Source organism: Pipistrellus hanaki, assembly GCF_964339955.1.
Source record: "Pipistrellus hanaki genome assembly, chromosome: 10".
NCBI lineage: Eukaryota > Metazoa > Chordata > Mammalia > Chiroptera > Vespertilionidae > Pipistrellus > Pipistrellus hanaki.
The window spans coordinates 3,955,178-3,981,035 of record NC_140512.1 but is presented as its reverse complement, the minus strand read 5'-3'; the positions used below and the strand labels follow the sequence as shown (position 1 = coordinate 3,981,035).

At 46.9% G+C, this 25,858-nt stretch overlaps 1 protein-coding gene across 2 annotated transcripts in view; it reads left to right on the top strand.

Annotated features, from left to right (window-relative positions):
• The first annotated feature begins 3,032 nt into the window (after positions 1–3,032).
• Positions 3,033–25,858, top strand: part of AOAH (acyloxyacyl hydrolase) — a 70,762-nt gene continuing 47,936 nt past the window's right edge. Inside the window, exons 1-4 of one of the 2 annotated variants that reach the window (XM_084897881.1) lie at positions 3,033–3,467; positions 13,924–14,019; positions 21,269–21,335; positions 23,224–23,323. In XM_084897881.1, the coding sequence (XP_084754007.1) occupies positions 3,344–3,467; positions 13,924–14,019; positions 21,269–21,335; positions 23,224–23,323 (387 nt within the window). In that variant the 5' untranslated portion in view covers positions 3,033–3,343. The remainder of the gene's footprint in view (positions 3,468–13,923; positions 14,020–21,268; positions 21,336–23,223; positions 23,324–25,858) is intronic. The other variant, XM_084897882.1, reaches the window with a different exon arrangement.

Below are 25,858 nucleotides of genomic sequence, written 5' to 3'. Positions count from 1 at the left end.
CAAGCCGTTTCATTATGAAATGTGATCACGGTCAACACAGGAGTGCTGCAATCACATGCCGCAAGCCCTAGGGCTCAGCTTCTGTACCCACTTGGGCAACGTGGAGCCGAGTGGCAGCTTCCTGCTCGGTGGGCGTGGCGGGTTCTGGACGTAGCCAAGGAGGGACCTGTCACTCAGCTGCTGCTCCAATCAGGTGCCTGAATACGGAAGGGAGCAGGAGCGCTGGCACCACGTTCAAGCAGATTTATCAGAAGGCACAGCAAGTCAGGTGTGACTCCATGAAATAGAAACTCAGTGAGGGCAGGGGTCTTTGCAGTGTTCTTAACTTCCATGCCTGCCACTGCATGGCGATCACCAATAGTGGGTCATCAATAAATATGCATTGAGTGAGTGAACCTTGTGGAAGACTGTGAGTCCAATTAAATGAGGCTGATTTTTAAATTTTTATTTTATTTTATTGGTTTATGTTAAAAGCCAAACATTGGCATTGAATAGAACATTTAATGTTGTATTTGTAATTGTGTTCATTGTGAAAGCTATTCAATGAAACATTTTAATTCTCATCAATGCAGTATTTCTTTATACATATTTACTCACATTGTCTCTTTAATCCTCACAATTTTCCTGTAATGTTGGCATTATATACTCAATTTTATGTTAAATCAACTGATAGCCAAGGCCACACAGATAGTGAATTATGAAGCCATAAAAAGATGACTTCCAGATCCTAAGCTCAGACTTTTTATTTTATAGAGAAGAAGAGAGAGAAATATCTATGTGGGAGAGACACATCAATCCGTTGCCTCTCACATGTGATCTGACCGGGGATTGAACCTGGAACCTGGGCATGTGCCCTGTAACCTACAACCTTTTGTATATGGGCCAATGCTCCAACCACAGAGCCACCCGGCCAGGGCAAGTCCAGGGCTCCTTTAATAAGCTGACACACCGCTTGTCAGGGACTAATTTACCATTTTCCTGGCAGAGAACAGAGAGGACTGAGTGAGCTGGAATAAATAACCTCTACCTGGGAGGAGAGGCAGGTGAGAACTGATGACCACCGTGGAGCATCCTGGGAAGCCAGGAGCAGTGAGTGACGCTTGGTGTCGGAAACGGGAGAGTCAGAGAGAAGAGCACTCGCTTCTACGCCAGGTCCTGCCACCGGCTCCTGTGATTTTCTCTAAGGAACTTGCTGTGGAGGCGATGGTTGAGGCCAATGCCGGTGAGAACGTCATTAGGAAGTCTATCCAGACAGAACGAGCCAGGACTGGGGGAACGTTTGGGGGTTATAAACCCAGCCCTCTGCTGGGGGCAGGGGAGGGAAGAAGGGGGACAGCCTGTGGTTTGAGTCGGGGCTCTCTGAGGGAAGTGAATGCCAAGGTGCTTCAGGGAGGAACCCCATTCCCGGTGCAGGCTGGGAGGAAATGGGACTGGAGCATCGAGCAGGCAGGGTCCTCTGGGAACACGGAACGGGGTCCAACCAGTTTACATGAGCCGCAGGGAGGTCGGGCCAGGCCTTCCGGCGAGCTGGGCAGAGATCCTAGGCCACTGGCACTCAGTGCTCAGGGGACAGACAGCCCTGTGGGGAGGAGGAGACCAGCCAGGCTGAGGGCCACTTGTGCCAACGGGGGCAGGAAGGAGGTTCTGTGGTGTGTGGGCACATGCAGTGGCTTCAGCTCAGTTAGCAAAATCACTTCCTGATCTCTGCGTCCCTCTTTGACCCTGAAAATGAGAAGGCTTGGGGGGGGGGGGGGGGGGCGGGGAGTGCTCTGAGGAAGAAGGGGCGCTGGGGCCTCTGTCCTGAGGGCTTTAAGGGTGGAGATTTCAGGATGGTCCCAGGGGAAGGTCACAATAGACTATGCAGCAGCTTTCCAGGTGTCACCTTTCAGGGTCCAGCTCTCCACTGATTGGCCAGCCCCAGGGCAGGGTCATTAGTCAAAGCAGCTGGTCCTGAGGCAGCTATGGCTGGTTTTGCTGCTTCTCTGGACCTGGAGCTGACAAAGGACTGAGGCCTGGATGTTATTGTTAGGGAGGGAGGAAAGGGCTGTAGGGGAGGAAAGTCACCCTGGGGGCCAGGCCCCACCCTACAATTGTGCTTGGCTAGGCCCTCAGGACTTACTGCCCTGCTGACCTTCTGTGCCTGGCCCACCCATCCTCCTGGCTCTGCTCAGGTCTAACTGCCTGTCACAGGAAGATCACAAGCCTAAAATCCTGCCTGCCACTCAAAATGCCATCCTATGCCAATGCTGGAGGACTCAGGGGACTCCAGGGGGGGGGGGGGGGGGAGTAGAGACCTCGACCGAGTCGGTAGCTTTGATAGTATCTGATGGAGTTTACAAAAAGCTTCCTTGGAGCCCAGCGGAGACTGCAAGGCGCAGGAGCCACGCTTGTCTAGACGGTGGCGCTGTGGCCCAGCCCCCTTGTCTGGTCTGAGAATGTGTATGGCTTCCTGTAAGATGTGAGCTTACTGTTTCAAAAGCACCTAGGAAAGGTCTCTCTTCTCTCAGTGATCTGGTTCCGTTCTGTGTGTTTGTTTTCTCCAGAAAAAAACCCCACACAAAATCGCATTTCCTTCTCAACTTCAAAACAGAAAACCAGTCTCTTAGAAAGGCAGAAATGGCCTCCAGGTGGGGGTTGCAAACACACTGGTGAGAAGGCCATGTGGTAGCTCCAGGGCTTCCTTCCCAGGCTCAGCATCCTGCAGCCCCCCCACCCCCCTCACTGCACTCCCTACCCCTTCCTCACCATCCTGTAGAGGCCGGAGGAGGCCTGGCCCCTTAATAACTCTGGCAACAAAGTCAGGAGGTGGCCTCCTCGAAAGCTGTTTGCAGCAAAACGGAATAGCTTCTGGGTGGACAGACCGTCTCTGCAGGCTGTGGGCCGCTGAGCCAGTCGCTGCGGGCGCTGTGTTTGTGGTTTCCTGGTGTGTTTTTCTGCAGTTTTAGTTTTAGTTTAGTTTTGCAAGAAGGAAAGGGGAAGTGCCTCCTGCCCACCGCAGGCTCCTGGGTTTGGGCTGTGACCTCGCGGAAAGCACAGACGGGTGCGTCCTTCTGGGCAGCTTGCAGCCAGAGGGCTGCCTGCGGGGTCCTGCCCACTCCCCGCCCGGGCTCTCCCGGGATCTGCAGTAGCGACCAGTGACGTGTGTGTGTGTGTGTGTGTGTGTGTGTGTTCTCCTTGATTGGCCTCATACTTCATCAACAGTGTGTGTGTGAGCATGGGGTGCATGTAGTGTGTGCTGGACGGAAGAGAAGGGGATGAGACTGCTCTGATCTGCGCCTGGAGGTCAGCCTCACTCAGCCAGCGGCTCTGCGGCCCCCTGGCCCCTCTGGTACGGAGCCCCGACATGAAGTTCCCCCGGAAAGTGCTTCTGGCGGCTCTGCTCCTTCTCCTGCCCTTTCTCACCTCGGCCCCTGCGGCCCACGATGACCGGCCCGGCGCCAGGCCCTCCCGCGGGCACAGCTGTGTGGGTACGTACAGCGTTTGCATGTTTGTGTGTGGGCAGAGTATGTGGTCAATAACGTGGCTTGCATAGATTGTCACCTATTTAATGACATTCATTGTGAGATGCCGAGTGAGACACCAAGAACTTCCCCGACAGGCAAAAGCTTTGGGTCTGAGCGGGCCCGCTGCCGGCACCTGGCGTGGCGAGAAGCCTCCGTGCCATCGCGGTTGTGGGTAGGAAGCCCTCATCCACCGCGCTGGATCCTGGATGGGCATTGCCCCCTGGCCGGGCACCAGCAGGGCGGGAGCTCTGAGCGCCTTTCAGGATGGTAGGCAGCATCACAATTAGAAAGAAAGTGGACTTGAACTCAGACACACACACCTGAGTTTCCATGCCCCCCACCCACCTTCCCATCCCTCACTGTCCGTGAGACCTTGTGCAAGTTGCTACATGCTCCAGGACTCCGTGTTCTTACTGATGAGACACAGCCCCCGCCTCCCAGGGTCGCTGTGAGCATGGGGATCGCGCCTGTACAGGAGAGTGTTTGCACACTTCCTCCTGTCTCTAGGGAGCCCAGGGTTGCCGGCCACAGCACGGCCACCTGGAAACATGGGCTTGGATTGAGCTATGGCTCCTTGTCTTGTATGGGAGTCTCTTATTTCCAAGTTGTTGCTTTGTTGTTCCGGGGGCACTTGCAGAGAAGTACAGGGAGGGTAAGACCATTGATGTTCGTACTGTCCCTGGAGCTTATAAAAGGTTGCAGGTGTTTTAAAGGGCCAGTCCTTAGAGCCAAGAGACTCAGAACTCCTCATGGCAAGGATTCAGTGAGCGACTCGGAAAAGAACCCCAAGTGCAAGCGTGATGGCCACATCTCACACATGGAGCATCTGGACACACTCCGACACTGATATTACTCCTGGAGGCAGCTCAGGACAGCATCCAAGTTAGTCCTGTTTCTGGAGAAACCAGGACCTGGGGTGGTTATATATGAGCACACCTCTTTTACATTAAAACCTCAGACCCGGTTCCCTGTGGGTCTGCTCTCCACAGGCCTGGAGGTCTGTGTCCCCTGTGGGCCATGTCTGGGCAGTCATCCTCGCCCACTATTTGGTTCTGTCAGATAATGATTTACCACCATTTCATCTCCTCACAACAAGACCCTACAGCCGGGCTAGTGGAAACACACTTGATGAAAGGCTCAAGTGAAATACGTTCTACCTCTGGGGCGGTTGCTAATTAATGATTAGATTTAGGCAAGTTGTCAAGCAGACAGGAGCCAAGCGTTCCCCTCCCTGCCCCACTCCCAGGAGGCGCTGAGAGTTCGAGGAGGAGTTGAGGGGACCCAGGAGGGGGTATCTGGTTGTCTGTTGCTGCACACAAATTAGAACCAGCCATCTTGCTGAATTCTGATGTTGTGGGTCAAGGATTTCTCAGAGTCTGGCTGGTGATTCTTCTCCGAGTAGGGTTGACCAAGGTCACTAAGTGGGGTTCACATGGAAGATGGGTAGGTCTGGGATGATCCAACAGCTTCACTCACATGTGTGGTGCATTGTGGGAGGGAGGCGGCTAGAAGGTTGGCTCCACTGGGAATGTCTATCAGAGCGGGTGTATTTGGCCTCCCCCGCAGGGCAGCCTCAGGGAAGTAGGTCATCTTATGTGGCAGCTCTGGGACCCCAGAGAGAGAGTCCAAAGCACAGGAACTAGGAGCTGCCAACCTGTCACGGATTGGCTCTGGGAACTGCCCCAGCCTCCCTTCCTCCACCTTCTATTGGTCAAAACAGCCAAAGGTCCCTCCCCTCAGACTCACGGGGAGCGGACACAGACCCCTCCTTTTGATGGGGTGGGGGGGGGGGTGTGTGTGTCAAGGAATTTGTGGCCATGTCTGCTAGCCACACCAGTTCACTTTTTTCGTAAAAATGCTCCATGGTTGCGTGGCTGCGATGGCTCAGTGGTTGAGCATCGACCTATGAACTAGGAAGTCAGGGTTTGATTCCCAGTCAGGGCACATCCTGGGTTGTGGCTGGATCCCCAGTGGCGTGCAGGCAGGAGCAGCTGATCCATGGTTCTCCCTCATCACTGACTTTTCTACCTCTCCCTCTCCCTTCTCTGAAATCAATAAAAATATATTTAAAAATATATACTCTGTGGCCTAAGAGCTCGGAGAGTCTGTTCCTGCTTAGCTTAGATGATGATGCAACACCCATTTCCCCAGCAACTCACATGTCTGGCTAACTGCGGGGATGACTGTTCCCCTGTCATCACCACAACCAGAGAGGCGGTACAGAGCAGCCTGCAGTGTGATCAGCGGTTCCTGAGCGCTGGCTGGGCTGAGCCAGCTGCTGCAGGTGGTCCAAATTGGTGTCTTACTGCTCAGAGTGGTTCCTCGGGGAACAGGACTCAGAAATTGGAGCTGAGGAGTTTATGGAGGAGTGCTGTTGGGGGAAACTCCTGGAGGGAGTGAAGGCAGCGGAGCGGGCAAGGGAAGGCGGCTGTGCTGCAGCCATTCAAGATGCTCTGCCATTGTGGCTCAGGTGGTTGGGCATGGTTCCATGCACAAAGAGGTCATTGGTTTGATTCCCAGTGAGGACACATGTCTGAGTTGTGCGCTCCATCCCCAGTGAAGGGCATGCAGGAGGCAACCAATTGATGTTTCTCTCTCTCCCTCTCCTTTCTTCTCTTTCTAAAATCATTAAAAATATTTTTATTTTTTAAAAGGCCTCAGGCAATCCCATGCAAAGCTCTGAAATTAAACTGGCTTTTAAGAGTTATCCTGAAGTGGGTCCAGGCCTTGAAGCCCCCACATTGAACCGTCCTGGGGTGTGAAGTGACCCTAGTGGGAGGGCTTCCTTTGCTGGAGGCAGGGCCTGGAGAGGGCTCCCAGTGTGAGCCCTCAGCACCCACACTCCCTACATGGACGCACCCCCATTGCTTGTCTGCTCATTGCTGAGGGACGTTCCTGTTGTTCCCTCTTCCTGGCTCTGATGAATGATTCTGCCATGAGCATTGCTGTGCAGGGCTGCGTGTGGGGGTATGTTTTATCCTTGTGGGTATATACTGCATACCCAGGAATGGAATTTCTGGGCCAAAATGTAACTCCACGTCAACATTGTGAGCAACTTCCAGACTGTTTTCCAGAGCAGTTAATAGCCATCTAACTTATAATTATCCGTCGTTTTATTACAGAATCCCAGGGGGATGGATGGAGTGGTACTTGTTTCGATTTGCATTTCTCAAAATGTTGGCCATTTGCATAGCTTCTCTGAAAAAATGTTTATTCAAGTCCGTTGCCCATTTTGAGGTTTTGAGGGATTTTGTTTTTTTATCTTATTGTTGAATTGTAAAAGTTCCTTGCATAATCTTGAGGTATTCATGGAAGTGCAAAGGTTTTAAAATTGAAGTCCAATTTATCCATTTTTTTCTTTTGTGTTTTGTGTGTCCTATCTAAATCCAACATTAAAAAAAAAAAACCATTGCCTCTGTTATCTTGCTATTGTCTTATGCCATTCTCTTGTTTTCCCAGACATTGGGGCACTGGACAAGGTTGGGTAGCGAGGGTATAACTCCTAGGATCACAAGTAGCGAGAACAGACATGAGCGAGGCAGAAGAACATGGAGCGGGAACTGTTGGGGATGGAGATACTCCAAAAGGAGCCACACAGATGTTACTGAAGGATCCAGCCAACCTCCCCATCGGAAATAATCCAGCTCCCATCCCACAGGGAGCCTTTCCAGTGGGACCCACACAGTACCCTGAGGCCATGACCTTGAACATCACCCAGGTCAGAACCAAGCCCCAGGAGGCCCTTTTTCAGTTTTCCATAGTGCGTCTGTGCTGAACTAGACATCCCACTTGGTCACTAAGCCAACATGGTTCTACGGGGCCCCTCTCTGCCACTTATCAGATGTGATAGAATTAATAATGAGCCATGTTTAATTTTTGCAAAACATCATTTTCTTTACATGGATGATTTAGAGGCAAAGTAATCCTTATGTGCGGAAGTCATTGACATTTAAATTAATTCATCAAGGATGTTCTTAGCACTATTTATTTGGTGCTCAGGAAGTTTTTTAAAAGGTTAGAGAAAAATGTAGTTTTTCTTCTCATTCGTGTTTACTTAAATATATAACATGTCTTCAGACCCTGTTAAAACCCCCTCTTCCCATCCCGCCACCCCGCCACCCCACATAAAATGGTCAGAGATAACTTTATAGTTTGAATGATAAAAAAAAGGTGGTCCAATGGTTTCCAGCCAATGTGAATGGTAATATGACAGTGTGACTGGCAAAAATAAGAGTTAGAAACAGCCAGCATGGTTGAAAATTTATGATCATGACTTATATATACAGAAATTTCACTTTCTCTCCTTCTCTGTAACTGAACACTTGTTCGTAAGCCACCCCTCCTCCTGAAAGAGAAAACATTTCATCATCTCGCCACTTATGTGAAGAGCTGACTTGGCCATTGAGGTTTATAGGAAGGCCATTTTTCATAACTTAATGAACTAATTCCGCAGATCCAGCATTCGACAGAGATGCATATGAAGTGTGCATTAAGATAAAACATTTTACTTAAAACACTGTAGAGGCAAAAGTGCACTGAAAAGAGCAATGGTTCAGCTTCCCAATTTTTTCTGAGTCTGTTGGGTTTTAACAAGGGAATAGACATGATTAAAAGATAAGAATTAGCAAAACATTTCTTATATTTCCCAGAAACGGAGAGAGTGACTAGGTAACAAATGTTCTTGCAAGTCAGGTGGTTTCTCGTTCTTGGCTTTCAACACAACTGAAGGGGGACTTAATAGAGTTGTCAAGTGACAGATGATTTGGGATAATTTTCTATGATAGATCACGCTACGATTTTTGGCATTTAACGGAGAAGGAGTTAATGCGTTGAGTGACATTACTGTATCAAAAGTCCTTTCATTCCCATTTACTTCATTAAGTAAATGTGTTTTCTTGGCTCTTACTTTTTAAATGGAAAATAGTGACAGGCATGATCCTGAAGCTTGTCACTTTATATGGATAAGTCATATTTTTCAACAGATATAGGTACTAATTAAAAAGGCCTCTCTTATTAGGATATGCGATTTCAATGAAAATTAACCTTTATGTCCGGCCTGGTGTGGTTCAGTGGTGGACCTATGAACCAGGAGGTCGCAGTTTGATTCCCAGTCAGGGCACATGCCCAGGTTACTGGCTTGATCCCCAGTGGGAGGTGTGCAGGAGGCAGCCAATCAATGATTCCCTCTCATCATTGATGTATCTGTCTCACCCTCTACCTTCCTCTCTGAAATCATTAAAAAAACATATTTTTTTAAAATTTACCTTTACTATTTAGGAATTGTTTATCAAATTGGCAATATATATTGTGTAGATAAGTGAATTTTATTAATAAAGGAAACTATATCCCAAAGAATTTTTAATACTTAGATGTTATATTAACAGGAAATTAATCTTTACTAAAATTTTATACCTGATTTTAATGTTAAGAAGTATAATAGTGTGGCCAATAAAATACTTTCAACCATTAAAGTATATTCCATTGGGATAAAATTTGATAATTGAAGAAAAATACAAAGGAGTAGACTTTTCATTGAAATATGAATTCAAAGAGAGGAATTATCAAGATACATTTCTCAATGTGAAAGAACGTGGATAAGAATACATATAAATCACTATCATATTTAGATTTCTTTGGACATATATAGAAGATTGATAAATTATTTCTATTGTAATATTTACAGTCTGCCTGAAATTATACCCTTTGCAGCTATTTAAATTGATATATATTTAATCATATTTAAACATCCATTAATATGTGGAAGAGGTACATCATTTTTTCAAGGGGGGCTCAGAGCAAAATGTCTGAAGGCCGTTGATCTGCACTCTGGACTCTACAGCATGGAGCCTTGGCCAGCTCTTCTCTCTCACCTACAGGTCTCTTCCTGAAGGCCTTTCCTGCCTTTTTCTGTCAAGTGAGGTCCTCCCGTTCCTTCTGGCTCAGCTCTGCCAGGAGACGGTCACTGCTTCCCAGGGCAGAGTTCACGTCCTTCCTCCTCTGTGGTCCCAAAGCTCTAACAGGTCCCTGTACCCAACACCTACAGGCTGCAATGACCAGATGGTTCTTCTGGTCCTCAGCCTTTCCTCCTGGTCTGTAACTTCTCTTACTCACCTTGGTCTCCTCTGAGCACATAGTAGGTGTTGAATGCATAACAGGATGGGATGGCTCCTGGTGTCTTCACTCTCATTTCTTTATCATTAATGCTTTATGTATTTCTAAACCAGCCAAGCCAACCATCCGGTACCTCTCAGCACAGCCTTCATGGTCTCTCCCTGCCCTGGCTTGGGCCCTGCTCTCCTTCGAATGCCCTCAGCCTTGTTCTCACCAGCAACCATCTGATATAATGCCATTAGCATTGCCAGTGTTCTTGGGAGAGTTAGCACTTTGGAACCCAGTGAGCATTTTCTGATAAAAACGATATCTCAGGGGGGTGGTGAAAGGCCACAGATGTAGTGAAAACTCTAAATACCTGCAGTTAAAAAAACAACATAGAAAACCTAAAACATTGTTGATATTACAGTTTTTTTCAAAGATAAGTTTATGAGCTATTTTATTTATTTTTTTATTTTAAATATATTTTATTGATTTTTCCACAGAGAGGAAGGGAGAGGGACAGAGAGCTAGAAACATCGACCAGCTGCCTCCTGCACACCCCCTACTGGCACCAGGTTCATTACTTTGAAGTGGGCACCAACGCTCCTCTGCCTACAAAGCCTGCTCCAGATCCCCAATCTGCTTTCTCCTTTCCGTTATATTAGCCATTTGTTATATGTTCCTCTAAGAAGTGTCCTCTATCAGCTCTACTTACGAAGGATTACACCACCTCTTCATCACTCCCTCTGTCACTTCACCCTGCTCCTTCTCTTCAGAGCACCCCAAATTATGTATAATTGTGTTTGCTTACTTATGATCCCTTTTCCCGCAAATAACATAACCTGTAAGAGGGCAGGAGCCATACCTGTGTGTTCTCAGCCTGAGCTCACCGCCCAGCACAGCGCCTGAATCTGGAAGGGACTCAGCCAATACCACTCTGTTCCAGCCCCGCGCCCGCACACCTAACCGTGTGGAGCAGTGGTTCCTCCACCTCGGTGGGGTTTGAATGAGATGCTAATGCATGCCATACACTTTGAAGGCTGAAAGGACACTCACTGTGGAATGAGTCCCTCTGCTCCTCCTCGGGTGAAGGAGGAAGTGCAGTCTCAGGGAGCCAGGCTCACACCTGCCAGGTGTTTTCAAGGCTTTTCGGTGGAGTGTGGGCTTCAGACCAACGGGCGTCCAGCAGGCCGCTCTCTGCAGCTGGCTGCCTTGCCAGCAGCGCAGATCCGAGTGGAACCAGCGCTCCAAGAGCTCCAAGTCCGTCTAAGGATGCTGCGGCCAGCCTGCAGCCTCCGCGCTGCGCCCAGGAGCAGGCCTCAGTGCGGGTGTTTCTGTTCGGCCCTGGCACTGCCTCTCCTGCTGCAGCGGCGTGTCGGGCTCCATTAGACTCATTATTTCCCACGCCAGGTGAGAGGAGCCTTTGTCCTGCCATGGCAGACGGTGACCGGAGAGAATGCATAGCGCCCACCCGCTGTCCTCGCTGCCTTAATGAACAGCCGCTGGGACAAATTGGAGTTAGCAGAGCCAGACCTGTATTGGCAGCCGGAGAGCAGTCTGTAATGGAGCCATCGCTCTGCCCGTGCGTCTCTCCCCAGAAAAGCATTCTTTACTTGTCAGGGCGGTGCAGCTCTTATTAGAAGCGAGAGCAGGGCCAGTGTCTCCGTTCCTGCCACTGAGGGACTGGGACGTGCCTCACTGTAGACCCTGAATGAGCAATCGCCGGGGAGAGGAGTGGGCCCATGGGAAATGGGCGGAACCGCTCAGGGAGCAGAACTCACATCAGAGCCGGGCCCCACCTGGATGCTCCCAGATTTCAAGCCCCATCGCCTGCTTTCCCCAGGGCACCCTTGGTCAGCACATGAGAGATGGCGGTGCCAAGACCCACCGGTCTTCAGAGACACTGACTTCTTCCCTGGGCTCCTTTTTATTGAGCTAATGACTTCCAACGTCAGCCTGCAGCGATAAGGAGTCAGGAAAGTCTAGGAACCCGTGGTGGGCCCTGGCAGCGTGGCTCCGTGGTTGAGTGTGGTCCATGCACCAAGAAGTCACGGTTGGATTCATGGTTGGGGCACATGCCCAGGCTGCAGGCTCAATCCCCAGTAGAGGGTGTGTGAGTGCAAGAGGCAGCCAATTGATGTTTCTCTTCCTCTCCATTCTCTCTAAAAACAGTATATATATTTATTTAAATGAACCCTGAGTGGGATTCTGCTGAGTACAAGAAAAGCCCACGTCTTTAAGTACGAAGTTCAGTTGGTCCTGAGCAGCCCAGCCCATTAGGGGAAGGGGTGGTGTGGTGTGCAGGGTTTGTGGTCACTGGGACCCCCGATTATGGAGCCTCCGGAGGAAAATTCCAACAAGAGTCTCCTGATGATCCCCGTTCACCCAATACTCCTGCTCCCCGACCTCACCAAGTCTACCCCCTGTGAGGCCTTGTTCCTTTAGGACCCAGAGAGAAAGGACACGTGCCACTAACTGTGGAAAGTGTGGAGAAAGAGGCCACGCTCTCCCGGGCCCCCAGCCTCGTTCCTCTCCGGGATGCTTTCCTCCCCCCTCCTCTGCTTAGATTTTCTGGAAGTCCCATCTCTGGCGCTCCACTTGCAGCTCCTTGACAAGACGCCTTCTGAGGCAGTGACTGTGCAGGATCTCCACCCGCCCCCACCTCCTGCTTCTTCGGTCCTGACTCAGGAAGGGGCACTCGCTGTTTCACACCAGGTGAGCAGGGAGCCACATCCTGTGATGAGACCAGAAGAAAGATAAACAACGCGCCGGGAGGTGCCTGAGCCAGAGCAGCAGCAGGTGCACCGTGAGCCCTCCCCCGTGGAGACCCCCAGCAACTGCCAAGGGCAATGGCCGCCTCCCTGGCAGCTCATATCAGGTCAGCAAACACCTCCAGTCCCCTTGCTGCAGACCAGGCCTCCGTCAGGCCCCCGAATGAGAGGAAGACCCAGTCACCCTCCCGGAGGGTACGCTAACTCTCAGCTCTTACACACGGAGTCCCAGGATAGTAACCCATTTACAGGCATTCCATCTGTGAGTGACCGGGCCAAGATTGGAATCAAAGTCTGTTTTTCTTATTTCAAAGCCTCCCCCTTTTTCAACTGTACCCCACTGCCGACTCTTATTACATTGCAACGTAATTATTTGTAATTGATTCTCAACTGCTGTTAAAATTCATTTAGCTCCGCCTCACTTAACAGGCAGGGCAGAGGCAGGTCAGGCTGTAAAAGTGTATTCTATGTGGTGAAAATATTATCATGTATTGAACATATTTTATGTATTTAAAATAAAAGTGAAATTGGTTTAATTCTGGGTGATTTGAGTGATGTTCATCTTTTTTATGCCGTTCTATATACTTTTTAAAATTTTCTAAAATGAGATTGCATTGCATCTATTTTAAAATTTCTTTTTAAAATAAAAGAAAATATATATGAAAGTGCTTTCTCGACCATAAAACGCTAATAAGTATCAGCTACTAAATTCATTGCAAGGTGATAAAACCCTGGGTGCAGGGACCAGGTTAAAAGCACATCTACTGGACCTTGATAGTGGGCGTGGATAAAGGCCCTGAAGGAGTTGCTCTCCGAGGACTGAGGCCGTGGCTCTCAAGGTCAAACCAGCTAGGACCTGCTCCGCCCAGCTCTGCCCGGCTTCACTGAGGGCACAGAGCAGTGGATGCCTGCCTGCTCCTTGTCTGCTGCTGCAGTGTCTTTGTTGGCAAGGCCTGCTCTTACCGGTTTCCTTTCTCTCTGTGGAGCGCTGCCCCGTGGTGCTCTTCAGAATTTTCCTCCTTATAAACTTTCCAACCAAGTCACCTGTGCTCCCCACAGTTATCACATTTAATCTTCACAGTATCCCCATGAGAAATGTGTTATGACTTACTTTGCAGAGAGGAAACCAAAGCTTAGACAGTCTGGATGGTAAGTCCAAGATTTAGGTGCAAGACTCAACCCTGGCACGACTTCCTTTAGATGACACCTTCCTCCCATGTAATAATAAAAATTAAAAAATAAAATAAAATAAATAAATAAAAAGAAAAAAAGCATGATTCATGGACTCCCTCAAGGTCACATAGATTACAAGTGGCAAAGCTGGCTGACAACTAGCCTCTCTAACCCCAAACCCACCATCTTCTTACCACACATCACGTTTCACTACAAGTCACAGTGAATTCTGCCCCTGGTAGGTTGTTGAGGTGAATGGCAAACAGGAGTTCTCTGCTTTGGAAAGAGCTGGTGTTCTTGAGGACACACACATTGCCCCGTTCTTCCCCGGACTCCCCAGCACAGCTCTGTGCGGCCTGCTGACATGGTCTTCTCTCCTACAGGCTGTGTGCTGGTGGTGTCTGTGATCGAACAGCTGGCTCAGGTCCACAACTCCACTGTCCAGGCCTCCATGGAGAGGCTGTGCAGTTACCTGCCAGGTAAATATGGAAACAGGCCTGCAGCTGAGGGCCCCCGCTTTTTTCTTACTTGTGGGTTATCATGGGCCTTCATTAATGAGTTTGCACCTTACACATGCATTTGGCCAATCGCACCAAAGTGTTTTCAGAGAACTTGCATGCAGTCACAATATGCATTCACAAGCTAAACATTTAAAATTCAAAACTAAAGGCTGGGAGAGGATACCATACAAACACACGTGTTTACCAGGTCCCAGATTGGCCATTGCTAAGATGTTGACATACATCAGGTCTTGCTTTTGTTTAATTAGGACAACTTTGAGACACCCTTGGGTCTCCCCAACCACCAGTTACATCCACCTACCTCTCTGGAGGGAGCCACACACATGAACTTAATGGGTCTTGTTCTTGTCAAGCCTTATACTTTCACTTTTATTTGTATAATCTAGATCCAATGAATATATTGTTCTATGGGTGATTTTTAAAAAATTTTTTTTCTTGTTAAACCAAATGTAGAAAATTACACAAAATAAATGTATACTTGCAAACATAGCTAAGGTCAAGAAGGAACAGATAGGTAGCCATTCTGGAATCCCCATCCACAAACCCCAAGCCATCATAAATCCCTTCTTCTCCCTAAAAAAACCGTGTCCTCAATTTTACTGTGATCATTTCCTTGCATTGCTTTGTAATGTTATCACCCAAGTGGGCATTGACCAGTTTTAAATTTTTTGATGTGTCTTTTAAGTCTATTTTAATCTACTAGCTTCCTTCTCATCCCTCCCTTTTCCTTATAATTTAGCTATGGAATATGCCTTGAAGAGTTTTCCATAGTCTGGATTTTGCTGATGCATCCCTACAGAATAATTGAATGTGTTTCTTTGTGCTCTGTATTTCCTGAAAATTGGCAGCTATGTCCAGAGACTAGATCAGACTCCAGTTTGATTTCTTTGGCAAGACAATACGTGTGGTGTTTCCTTTCATTGGAGGCCAGCAGAAGTGGTTTTCATTTTTCTCTTTTTGTGATGTTAGCCGCTGTTGATGCTCAATGACCAGACCTATTAGTTCACAGTGGGTTGCAAAATGGTGCTATTTTAATCTCTCATTTATATATGTCATTGAGTAACTGAAGTATATTAGAGACAGTTCCCCTCCTCTTCAGAAATATTTTTAAGGCATTTTGCCCAGAGTCCCTAATGATACCATTCATACCAGGGAAGGAGGATAAATACTTAATTATTTTGTTTTATTTGCCAGTTTCCAAACAATTCGCTGCCTTTCTAGTATCATCCCAAAGTAGTCAATTTGCTTTCTTTAAAATGTCATAAACTCATGAATTTATACATATCTGATGAGTTTGAGTCTATTCCATTTATTATCCAACTTTGACCAATGGGACCCTCTTCTTGTTGGCTCCTGAGGCCTTTGGCGTGGGCCTAGGTCACCTCACCAACTGGTATGACAGGTGTTCCCGCCCTCTCCTGTACATTGCCAGCCCCAGGCTTGACATTAGTCATTTCCCTTAGAAGCCTTGGTTTTTTCAGGTGGAAAATAATATTTTAAGACCACAATCTGGTGCCTAGAAATGCTCATTACTACTGAGCTAATCATTCTTCTCTTCAGTAGACAATGATAGAAATATACATAGATAAAATACGTAATTTTAAAATAATATTTCTGTTGCATTCATACTGACACCTGGAATTCAAATTCAGGACTACAGAACATTTTCCTTAATCTGTGCTCTATATAGCTATAATCTGCTTCTTCCCACACTCTGAGTCCTAATTCTCAAGGTCAAAGGGATTGATAGAATTAAAATAGCCCATAATTATTCATTTACCTATCCCTCATTGTACATAGAACAGTCTCAGAATATCAGTTCTCATACGACTACCATTAAGATGTTTTATAATCATTGAGAGCAGTTAAAATTGTTTTCTGCCCATGCTTTTCCCATCTATTTAATCATCACACTGTGTTATCTGAGCATATCACCATTTCATCCCATACCCATTCCCTTTCACCCTCATTTCTTATTAGTTTCATCAGCTGCTCTGTGATGGATGGTCCCCTTCAGCCATTCTGAGCATGTCTGTCTAGTTGAATTGTTGCCTTGAGCTCATGCCTCAGGAAGGGCTCATGGGAAATATTCCCTGAATCTCTTGCATGTTTGATAACAAGCTGTCTGTACCCTTTATACTTGAAAGTCAATGTTTTCCTGGAAATAAAAATCCTTGGCACACAATTTCTTTCTCGGAGTATCTTAAATATGTTATTAAAAAGCATAATGATAATCTAATTTTTTATATAAGTCTGTTTTTGCCTAGAAGCTCAAAGGATTATTTTTCTTTCTTCTATGAAATTTAGCCTCTTGACCAGAATATGTCTTGGTGTTAGTTATTGTGCCTGGATGTTTTGAGTCATGCAGTGTGCCCTTTCAATTGGGGGAGGGGGAGGAAGAAGGGAGTGTTCATATACATTTCTTACAATTTCAGGAAAGTTGGTAGTATTTGTTCAGTTGCCTTATTTTGTTTTGTTTTTTTTTCTTCAGGGATGCCTATTATTCCAAATTTGAATCTTCTTTGCCTACCTTCAATATTCTACCTTGAATACTTTTTATCTCTTCATTTGTTTTATATCACATTTTTCCTCCCTTTCACCTTTCAATTTCTCCTAAGACATCAGCATTGCCTTCCCTTCTTCTGTTCATTCTAGTTCAGACTTCATTTAGTTTATAATCTTGTACTCTTCCCTGAATTGTTTTTTCCATGCCTAAGTTTTTCTAATTCTCATTTCTGTTGTTCTTTCATGTCTATATCTTTTTATTAATGCTTCTTAGTTCATTTTGAAATATTGTGTTTTAATCCCTTTTTGGAATGACTTTCTGGCATGCTTCTGCTATCTGTGGGGATTTGATTCTGTTCCTTATTCTTTTTTCTTCTTATAATAACTTTGTATGGGTGTTGACCTAGATACATTTCTGTTGCTCATTTTTATATGAAATTAGTTTTCATATAGAAAAAGAAGTGGTTTGGGGGAGCTTTTCTAAATGCACAGAACTCCTGCTTCTGCTGTTTCTGGGTGCGTGTGTGTGTTTGGGGGTGGGGATGGGGGAGAGACAGCTTGCTTTCTGAGGTTTCCTGACTCTGCTTCCCTGCCCACTTTCTCTGGCTTTCTCTTTACAGGGCTCCAGTCCTGCTCAATGTGGGCTCCAAGGCCAGCAGTTCCTCTTCCCTGTGCTCTGTCCTGCAGAGGGCTCCGCTGGTCAGTTTCTTGACTGCAGGTGCCCGACCCTCCCGCCTGGAGCCTCTGCCTGCACCTGGGCTGCAGCGGGCACAGCCCCTCCCAGGCCCACCACCTTCCCAGCCCACACCTCTGGGTTATTCGGGGATCATCCTGTAGTTGGGTTTATCTGACATCCCATTTCTTCCATAAGATGCTGATAACCCACAAGGCCTGTGGCTCTGTGTGGTTTACCTTGTCTAATTATACGTTGGGAACTTGGAGATACTTAGCTTTGTTGAAACTATTGTCTATGGTTTTTGGTTTTCCTCTCCATATGTTTGCCTCTCTCTCTCTCTCTCTCTCTCTCTCTCTCTCTCTCTCTCTCTCTCTCTCTCTCTCTCTCATTGTACCTCAACAGCCTCTGAAATTTCCTATTATGAGTCAGAAGAAGCCAAGATGGTGCCCTAAATATCACCAGTCTGGGTTTGAGTTGTTTTATGTCAGAGAGAGAAATTGTTCAAGATTCATAGAAATTCCAGAACTGCTGCCCCAACCATCATCTTCCCAGAATCCTCCCTCCTGGGGGCTTCAAATTTGCATCAGTGCCCACTGTACACGCCACTCTGCGGCTTCTCTTTGTCACCCCGCAGGATGCTGAGGTCTGCACACAGTAAGACACACAGCGCTAGGCCAAGCCTCCTAATCTCCCTCTAGTTCTTCTCCATATAAATGGCCTCCACATTACTTATCCATCCTCCTATTATCGGACATTCACAATCTATTAGAAACCTTCCTTTATATCTCCACACCTCTGAATGAAAGAACACACACACACACACACACACACACACACTCACACTAACATGTGCACACTCACACACATACACACATGTGCACTCACACACATACATACACATGCACGTGCACACTCACACACACTTCTAATTTCACCTGGCAGTCCTGCAAGTTAATCAAAGAACAGCCTGGTGTCGGTTTTAAATCCATCTGCTCTTGGCCAAGTTCTTTCTCAGTTAGCCACACCTGAAACTTGCTTCCAACATGCTTCCCACGGCTTCTGACTCTGTCACATAGCGCTCCAAACTCCCAGCATGGTGTCGACAGACACTGAACCACCTCCGTTTCAGACAAGGAGGCTGCAGCCTGTGAGGGAGCAGCCCGACTACGGGCAGAAGCCTGAGCAGGTGCTGAGCTGGGGCCTGAGGTCTGATGGTCAGAGCTTCCGGTCGCCCTTCACTTCAGCATCCCAGGGAGAAGAGCATATCATTTTGTAAAAATATGTTTTTACTGATTTCAGAAAGGAAGGGAGGGAAGAGGGATAGAAACATCAATGATGAGAGAGAAACATCAGCTGGCTGCCTCCTGCACACCCCCTACTGTGGACTGAGCCTGTGATCAGCCGTGTGTCCAGACCCGGAATCGAACCATGACCTCTTGGTTCCTGGGTCAAGACTCAACCACTGAGACACCCTGGCCAGGCACCTATGTCATTTTTAGGCAGTTGTACTGAGAGTCGCATATTTTACACTTTGCCCCCTCCAAGTGTATAATTCGGTGGTTTTAGTCACAGAATGGTGCCTCCATCGGCACAGTCCACTTCAGAATATTTTCACTGTACCCAAAAGCTACCTCTCCCCTTCTCCATACCCCCAAACCTGCAACCTCCTAGTCCCTGAGCAACCATATCTACTTCCTATCTCTGAATTTGCATATTCTGGGCCTTTCAAATAAGGGGAATTATGCAATACATGGTCTTTTGAACTGTTCCTTGCATTCCGCATGAGGTTTTTGTGGTCATCTGTGTAGTGCGTGTCAGAACGTCACTGCTCTGTGTGCTGAGTGATGTTCCATTGTGTGGACGGAGCCCATTCTGTTCACCCAGTCATTAGTTAACGGATATTCGGGTTGACTTGCTTTCACTTCTTGGCTATTTTGAATCATGCGGCTCTGATCGTCCCTGTACACGTTTTTACATGGATGTGTGCGCTTTTTATTCCCATGAGTGCATACCTAGGATTGTTGGGCCCTATGGTCACTCTATGCTTAGCCATTTGAGGAACTTCAGACTGCTTACTAAAGTGGCTGCCCGTTTCCCATCTCCCACCCTCCTGGCAGTGTATGAGGGTTTGGTTTCTCCACACCCCCAATGCATGCTACTAGTTGTCATTCTGATTATAGCATCTCCAGGTGGGCGTGATGTGGTATCTCCCGTGGTTTTGAGTTGCATTTCCTTAATTGCTAAGGATGTTGAGCATCTTTTCACGTGCTTATTGGCCATTTGCATATCTTTTTTGGAGAAATGTCTATTCAGATGCTTTCTTAAAAGAGTTGGTACAATTCACCAGTGAAGCCATATGGTCCTGGTTTATTTATGGAAACTCTTGATAACTAGTTCAATCTCTTGTTATATGTCTTCTCAGATTGTCTGTTTATTCTTGACTCCGTTTGGACAGTTGGTCTTTCTAGGAGTTTTTGCATTTCATCTAAGTGATCTATTTTGCTGTCAGGCAGATGTTCATAGCATTCCCTCATCATTTTTTATTATTTTTACTAGAGTCTCAGTGCATGAAATTTGTGCATGGGAGGGGGGTCCCCTCAGCCTGGCCTGCACTCTCCCAAATCCGGGATCCCTCTCGCAATCTGGGACCACTGGCTCCTAACTGTTCACTTGCCTGCCAGCTTGATCACCCCAAACTGCCTTCCCCTGCTGGCCTAATCACCCCTAACTGCCTCTGCCTTTGCCCATTGCCACTGTGGTTTTGTCCAGAAGGATGTCCAGAAGATGTCTGGTCTAACTATCATATTACCCTTTTATTAGTATAGATTTCTGTAAGGTGAAAAGTAATGTGGGGAAGTTTCAAGTTCCTACCTCAAAAGCACACTGTGGCCTGGCCAATGTGTCTCAGTAGTTGAGCATCAACCCATAACCAGGAAGTCAGGGTTTGATTCCTGGTCAGGCACATGTCTGGGTTGCAAGCTCGATCCCCTGTTTGGGTCCTGCAGGAGACAATCAATGATTCTCTCAGCATGGATGTTTCTATCCATCTCTCTGAAATCAATAAAAAAAATATTTTTAAAAAGCACACTGTGTTCAAAGTCTTATACATTATTGTAAAAAAGAAAAAGTTCTATGACTGTATCTAATTTATCATAAAATGTTGACATTATTTACCACTGAGTAAAAATGAAAAACAAGAGAAAGTTCCCTGAATTGATTGTGTATTTTCACTCTCCTACCTGCCAAGCAAGGGAAGCCCAGTCTGAGATGAGCCTGACCAGGTCAGTTCTCCTCTGGGAGGGTTTCCCATCCTTTCCCAAGTCAGCCCATCTGTCCCTGACTGTGCCGAGGTCCTCCCTGGGATTCCCAGATCCCACAAGAACCCACAAACTGGAGAACAGGTCCAGGGGGATAACACTTCTCACCATGTAGGCAGATCAAACCACAGAGCACTTCTGTGGAGGCGAGAGAGAGAGAGAGAGAGAGAGAGAGAGAGAGAGAGAGAGAGAGAGAGAGAGAGAGAGAGATGGCAGGGCAGGAACACCTCTCAGAGATGGTCTCCTTTTATCTCTGAAATACCAGCCATAAAAATGAAATAGCCAAGGCAAAGTCTTTTTCCCCAAATGAACACCAGGGAAAAACATTTTTAACAAAGCAGTGTTTTAGATTACGTACTTGAAAGCGAGCCCTGTTTCTTTCAACTTCAGCAGTGGGATCACCCCCATTCAGATGTTCGCTGCTATAAGAGTAAAATAAAAGCCCGGAATTTAACTGCGTTCTAAAAATAAACAAGTGCTCTTTAGCATGTACAGTAAACACCCTGGCATGCCCATGAACCTGATATGGAAATGATATTTTAATGGCTACATTAACTGTAACATTCCGCCAACCCTTACAATTAATGGCTTGCGTTAACGATCAGTTAATCACTCAGCTTAGTTCCTAGGAAAGATGATCATTATCAACTTGTGTGTTATATTCATCATAATAAAAAAATATTCCCTTTGCCCTCTTTGTTTTCCTTAGAAAAGCTGTTCTTAAAAGCCACCTGCTACCTAGTGGTCCGCACATTTGGACCAGATATCATCAAACTGTGAGTACGCCGCACGTTGACCCGATGTTTCTCTGGGACAGGCCGGGAGCAGAGAGACTCGGAGGCAGCCTGCGCGTTCCCAGTGGGAGCCGCTACAGAGCAAGGCCTGGAGCTGTGGTATCCCAGTTCTTGTCAATAGTGAGTGGGCGAACCAGATAGGAACAAGGATCAGAGAGAGGACAGACAGGCAGACAGACAGACCCTGTACCAGGCCCTGCAGGCGCCTTCCACAACTTCAAATGCACACAGGTGTGAAGAAAGAATGGGCCCAGCAAGCCACCTAAGAGAGTTGCTCCCAATCGGTGGTGGGAAGGGGAGGAAATGGTTCTGAGGTGATTGAAGGTCATGAGGTGACTAATTCTCTGTAGTATGGGGGAGGGGGGAGGGCACTTGAAGAAGACAATGCAATAAATGATTTCCCCTTGTGGGTCATAATTGCTAGAAACCCCATTTTTCATTTTTTCTTCTAAAAAATTTTGTATTTGAGGCCTCTCCTGATCTCTGAGAGCTCCTAGGTTCAGAATACAAAATTTCATGATTGAGTGTAACGTATAAATAGATACCAGGAAGGCAGGTAAGGCAAACAGAAGACCAGGATCCATTTTGCTATGACAGCCTGTGTCACAGTGGAGGTCAAGACCAGGCATAGGAGGACCTGGCATGAGGTCGCTGGTTACGATTGGCTGCTCTTAGAAGTAGCCCTCCCTGCATGACCCAGGGTCTTGGGAGAATAAACCTGAACGCTCAGGTGTCCCACTTCCTAAGAACATCCTGTGACTTACCTGTGGGTCGGACGTGTAATTGCTGAATAATAGTCCATTAATCACTGAGAATTGACTGGTGTGAAATAATGAAGAGGCATGATGCCTTCCGGGTTAGGAACCACATGTGCTATTGGAATCTGAAATTCATGTAAAACTAGATCATGAGGTTGTCAGTGTCAGGGCTCACCTCACCCCAGAACTGCATCTTGTTGATTAAAATGAGCTGTAAGAGGAGCACACCGTGAGAGGAGAAACTCAGCAAGCAACTAATATGGGTATGGGGGGGGGGGAGGGGCATATCTTCTAGAATCTATAACAGTCCTTCCGAGATTAGCCTTTGGGTAGTACCAATCTGCCTCTGGATTCTTTGTGTTTGTTGCTTTTGTATGGTGTGGTGTGGGCTGGGTTGGGTTTGAATGAATAATTTACTTAGAAAAATTACTCAAAGTGCCTGCTTCCCTGTCCCTTCATTTGAAGCAGCACATGGTGCTCATTCTTCTTGGTAAGACGAAGAAGAAAATGGCTATTGAAGGTTTGGTTTAGTCCCTTCAAACCTAGACATAAACTGAAATATTTGAAGAGTACAATTCTTACCCCTCCCCAGGGGAAAAGTTAGCCTAATTGTATTTTCTTACACAAAGTAAAGAAATATTTACTTTAAAGGGAAGAAATGATTTGGATTATGCCTAAGAAAATAATTGTAGGAGTTGAAGGCTATACCATACTTTATTTATTTATTTATTTATTTATTTATTTATTTTTGCTATAATCCCTGGGGAACTTTAAAATAGCGTTTCCATCAAATAACACCCCTGTCTACCTTTCCTTTCCCAATTTTGTTTGTGGCTTCTGCCTAAAAGAATGTCATGCTCTGGTAAAGCTGACACACAGCTCAGGGCTGCTCACACCCCCTCCACACCCCAGGCACCTCGTTCTAAATGCAGGTGCGAGCAGTGGGGCAGGGGATCGTTGTGAGCCAGCACACCCAGGACGGACTCCAGGCCACGCTGCCCAGCAGGGAGGGGCATAGGATCCATTCTGGGACTGAGCTTGCTTTGAAATCACTTCTACTTTCTAATGCCTGAGAGACCTTAGTCACCTTTGTCTGGCCCATCTCCCTTCAGGCTCAGCGCTGATATGAATGCTGACGTGGTGTGTCACACACTGAAGTTCTGTCACCAGGGCCCGGGCCAGCCACTGTGTCACCTCTACCCACTCCCCAAGGTGAGTGAGTGGCTGTCACATGGACGTCCGATGGCAGGGACACGCGTGCCCATTGGGTGTGTAAAGGCACGCTCAGCTGTACACACTCAGCGACGTGGGGAAAGAAAGAGGCAAGATGACATTTTCAATTATGTCGTGTGAGAGAATAGTCTCAAGTTCCAAAAAAAAAAATGCCTTTCCTGTTGACCTGTGATGCGGGGCTGGCCATTGGCAGGAAATCAGAGCAGCTGAGGACAGAAGAGGTGTACATCCCTCTCTTGATATCGACTTGCTTAAATATCAAGCAAGGCACTTTTAGAAGGTGACCAACTTCCCGCAATTTGCCCAGGACTTTGTGGTACAAGCAAAGAAGCTCCCACATCTGGGGAAATGTGGGCAATTGGTCACGCCAGTCTGATCTTCACTGTTCTCCCCGCATCAAATGGGTGTAATGAAATACCCCACATCCCTCCTTCAAGATCAGTTATGGGAAGTTGGTGAGCAAAGACATTTAAAATGCTTAGCACAATGCCTACTCCATTTTTTAGAAAGCGTTCATAAAAATGGTGGCTAATATAATTATTACCAACATCATTATTATTCAGAGATAGCCGTGTGCAGCACCCTGTGAGTATGACAGTCTGTAATTGGAATGCAGGCCACGGAAGGCTGCAGTATTGACACGATGCCCTTCCCAGACGCTGAGTGACAGTTTGATATTAAATCTAGTTAGGCCTCACAGTAACAACTTTCAGAAGCTTCCTGTAAAAACGAAAGACAAAATTCTGTGCCTCCTTTCCCAGAATGGCAGCTTTTCTGTATACAGCACAGCAGGTTGCTGTTCCATGTGTAATGCCCTTTTTATTCTCATTGGAATGAAGTCTGTTTATCACCCTGGGGCCTAACCGATGAACATGGTTTTGCTGACTGGCCATGGTAAGTAATGAAGAAGGAGATACAACACCTGGGGTGTGCATGCATGTCATGCTTCCTCTGTCATGGACTGCAGTGTCCGTACCGTGTCACCTAATTCCACCCGAGAAACTCTGAACTCCACTGGTTTCTAGAAGAAATAGTTCATTTTAATTAAAAAAAAAAAAAAGCAACACCTTTCACGTGTTTAAGTAGCATGTGAGGACTGAGAGCAGTGCTTGTGTTTTGATAACATTGGACACGTGTGTGCACCAGGACAAGCCGCAGGGTGTCTGTGATGTCCTTAGAGAACATCGTGTTGTGTATACATCACACCCACAGCTATACACAGTCACAGAATGTTCAACTTTTAAAAAAATTTATTTTTACACTCTATGCAGTTTATACTCAAACGAGAAAGTGGGGGCATGTGTGTGAGATTTCATGGCACACAAACTACACCTCCGCAGCAGGTGTGCACCAGCAGGTAGAGTTATCTGCCCAGGAAAGGTGGGTAAAGAGGGAGGTGGAACCCACCCCCAGCCTGCCCGAAGCCTTCCTCATGACCCTCCCAGTCAAAACCCACCCCTGTGTAGCTGCCATTCTGTAATCTGTCACCCCAGGCGAGAGCATTTATACACAGCTCCATCTTGAACTTCACATAGGCGAGTGCACTTGTACACAGTTCCATCTTGAACTTCACATGGAGGGAATTACACAGCTTGTTGTCCTTGATGTCTGGCTTCCGTTGTCTGTGAGATTCATCTGTGTTTTCCGTGTAACAGTCTTGTTGCAGGAAGTATTCACACAGAAGTATGCACACCGTTTTGTTTTGTTTTTTTTGAGGTTTGAGCTATATATTAAATTGACATTTTTTAATTAAATGGATGGGATGACATTGGTTAATAAGATCATGTAGGTTTCAAGTGTGCATTTCTATGACACATGGTCTGAATTCCTCATTGTGTGCCCACCACCTAAAGTCAAGGTCAACTTCGGTGAGGGGGCCACTGCCTCGGGAGAGCAGCCCAGCCTTTGGAAGGGTTTCCCCCAGGGAACCGATCTCTGCAGGAGCCAGAGGCAGCCAACACTGAGTGGGCGGGAATAGAATACCTAAAAGTGAACTCCAATGCATTTGACATTCGTGTGTTTTATTTAAAAATAGAGTTTCAAAGCAGTGGTAAAACCCTGGCTTATTTGATAAAAGATGGAACTAAATACTAGCCATTGGAACATGAAATTTAAGCTAGATAAACCCTAAATCAATGAAAGGTTGACTCAGTCATAAAAAATGAAAAGTGTCTAACTAGTAAAAACCTGCCATACCCAAAGTCAGAAGACAAATGGCAGCTCTGGCCAGGTGGCTCAGGTGGTTGGACATATATAAGCCGTGGACACAATGCTTTTCCCTTTGCTTGGACTCCCATTGGTCTAATGCTTGGCTGAGGCCAACCCCTAGCAGGGGTCCTCAAACTTTTTAAAGTGGGGGCCAGATCACGGTCCCTCAGAGAGCTGGAGGGCCGGACTATATGAACTACTGATTCCTACTGTAACACCTCGGCTGCGCTCACTGCCCAAAAAACCTGGCGGGCCGGATCAGACTCCTCTGCGGGCCGCATGTGGCCCGAGGGCCGTAGTTTGAAG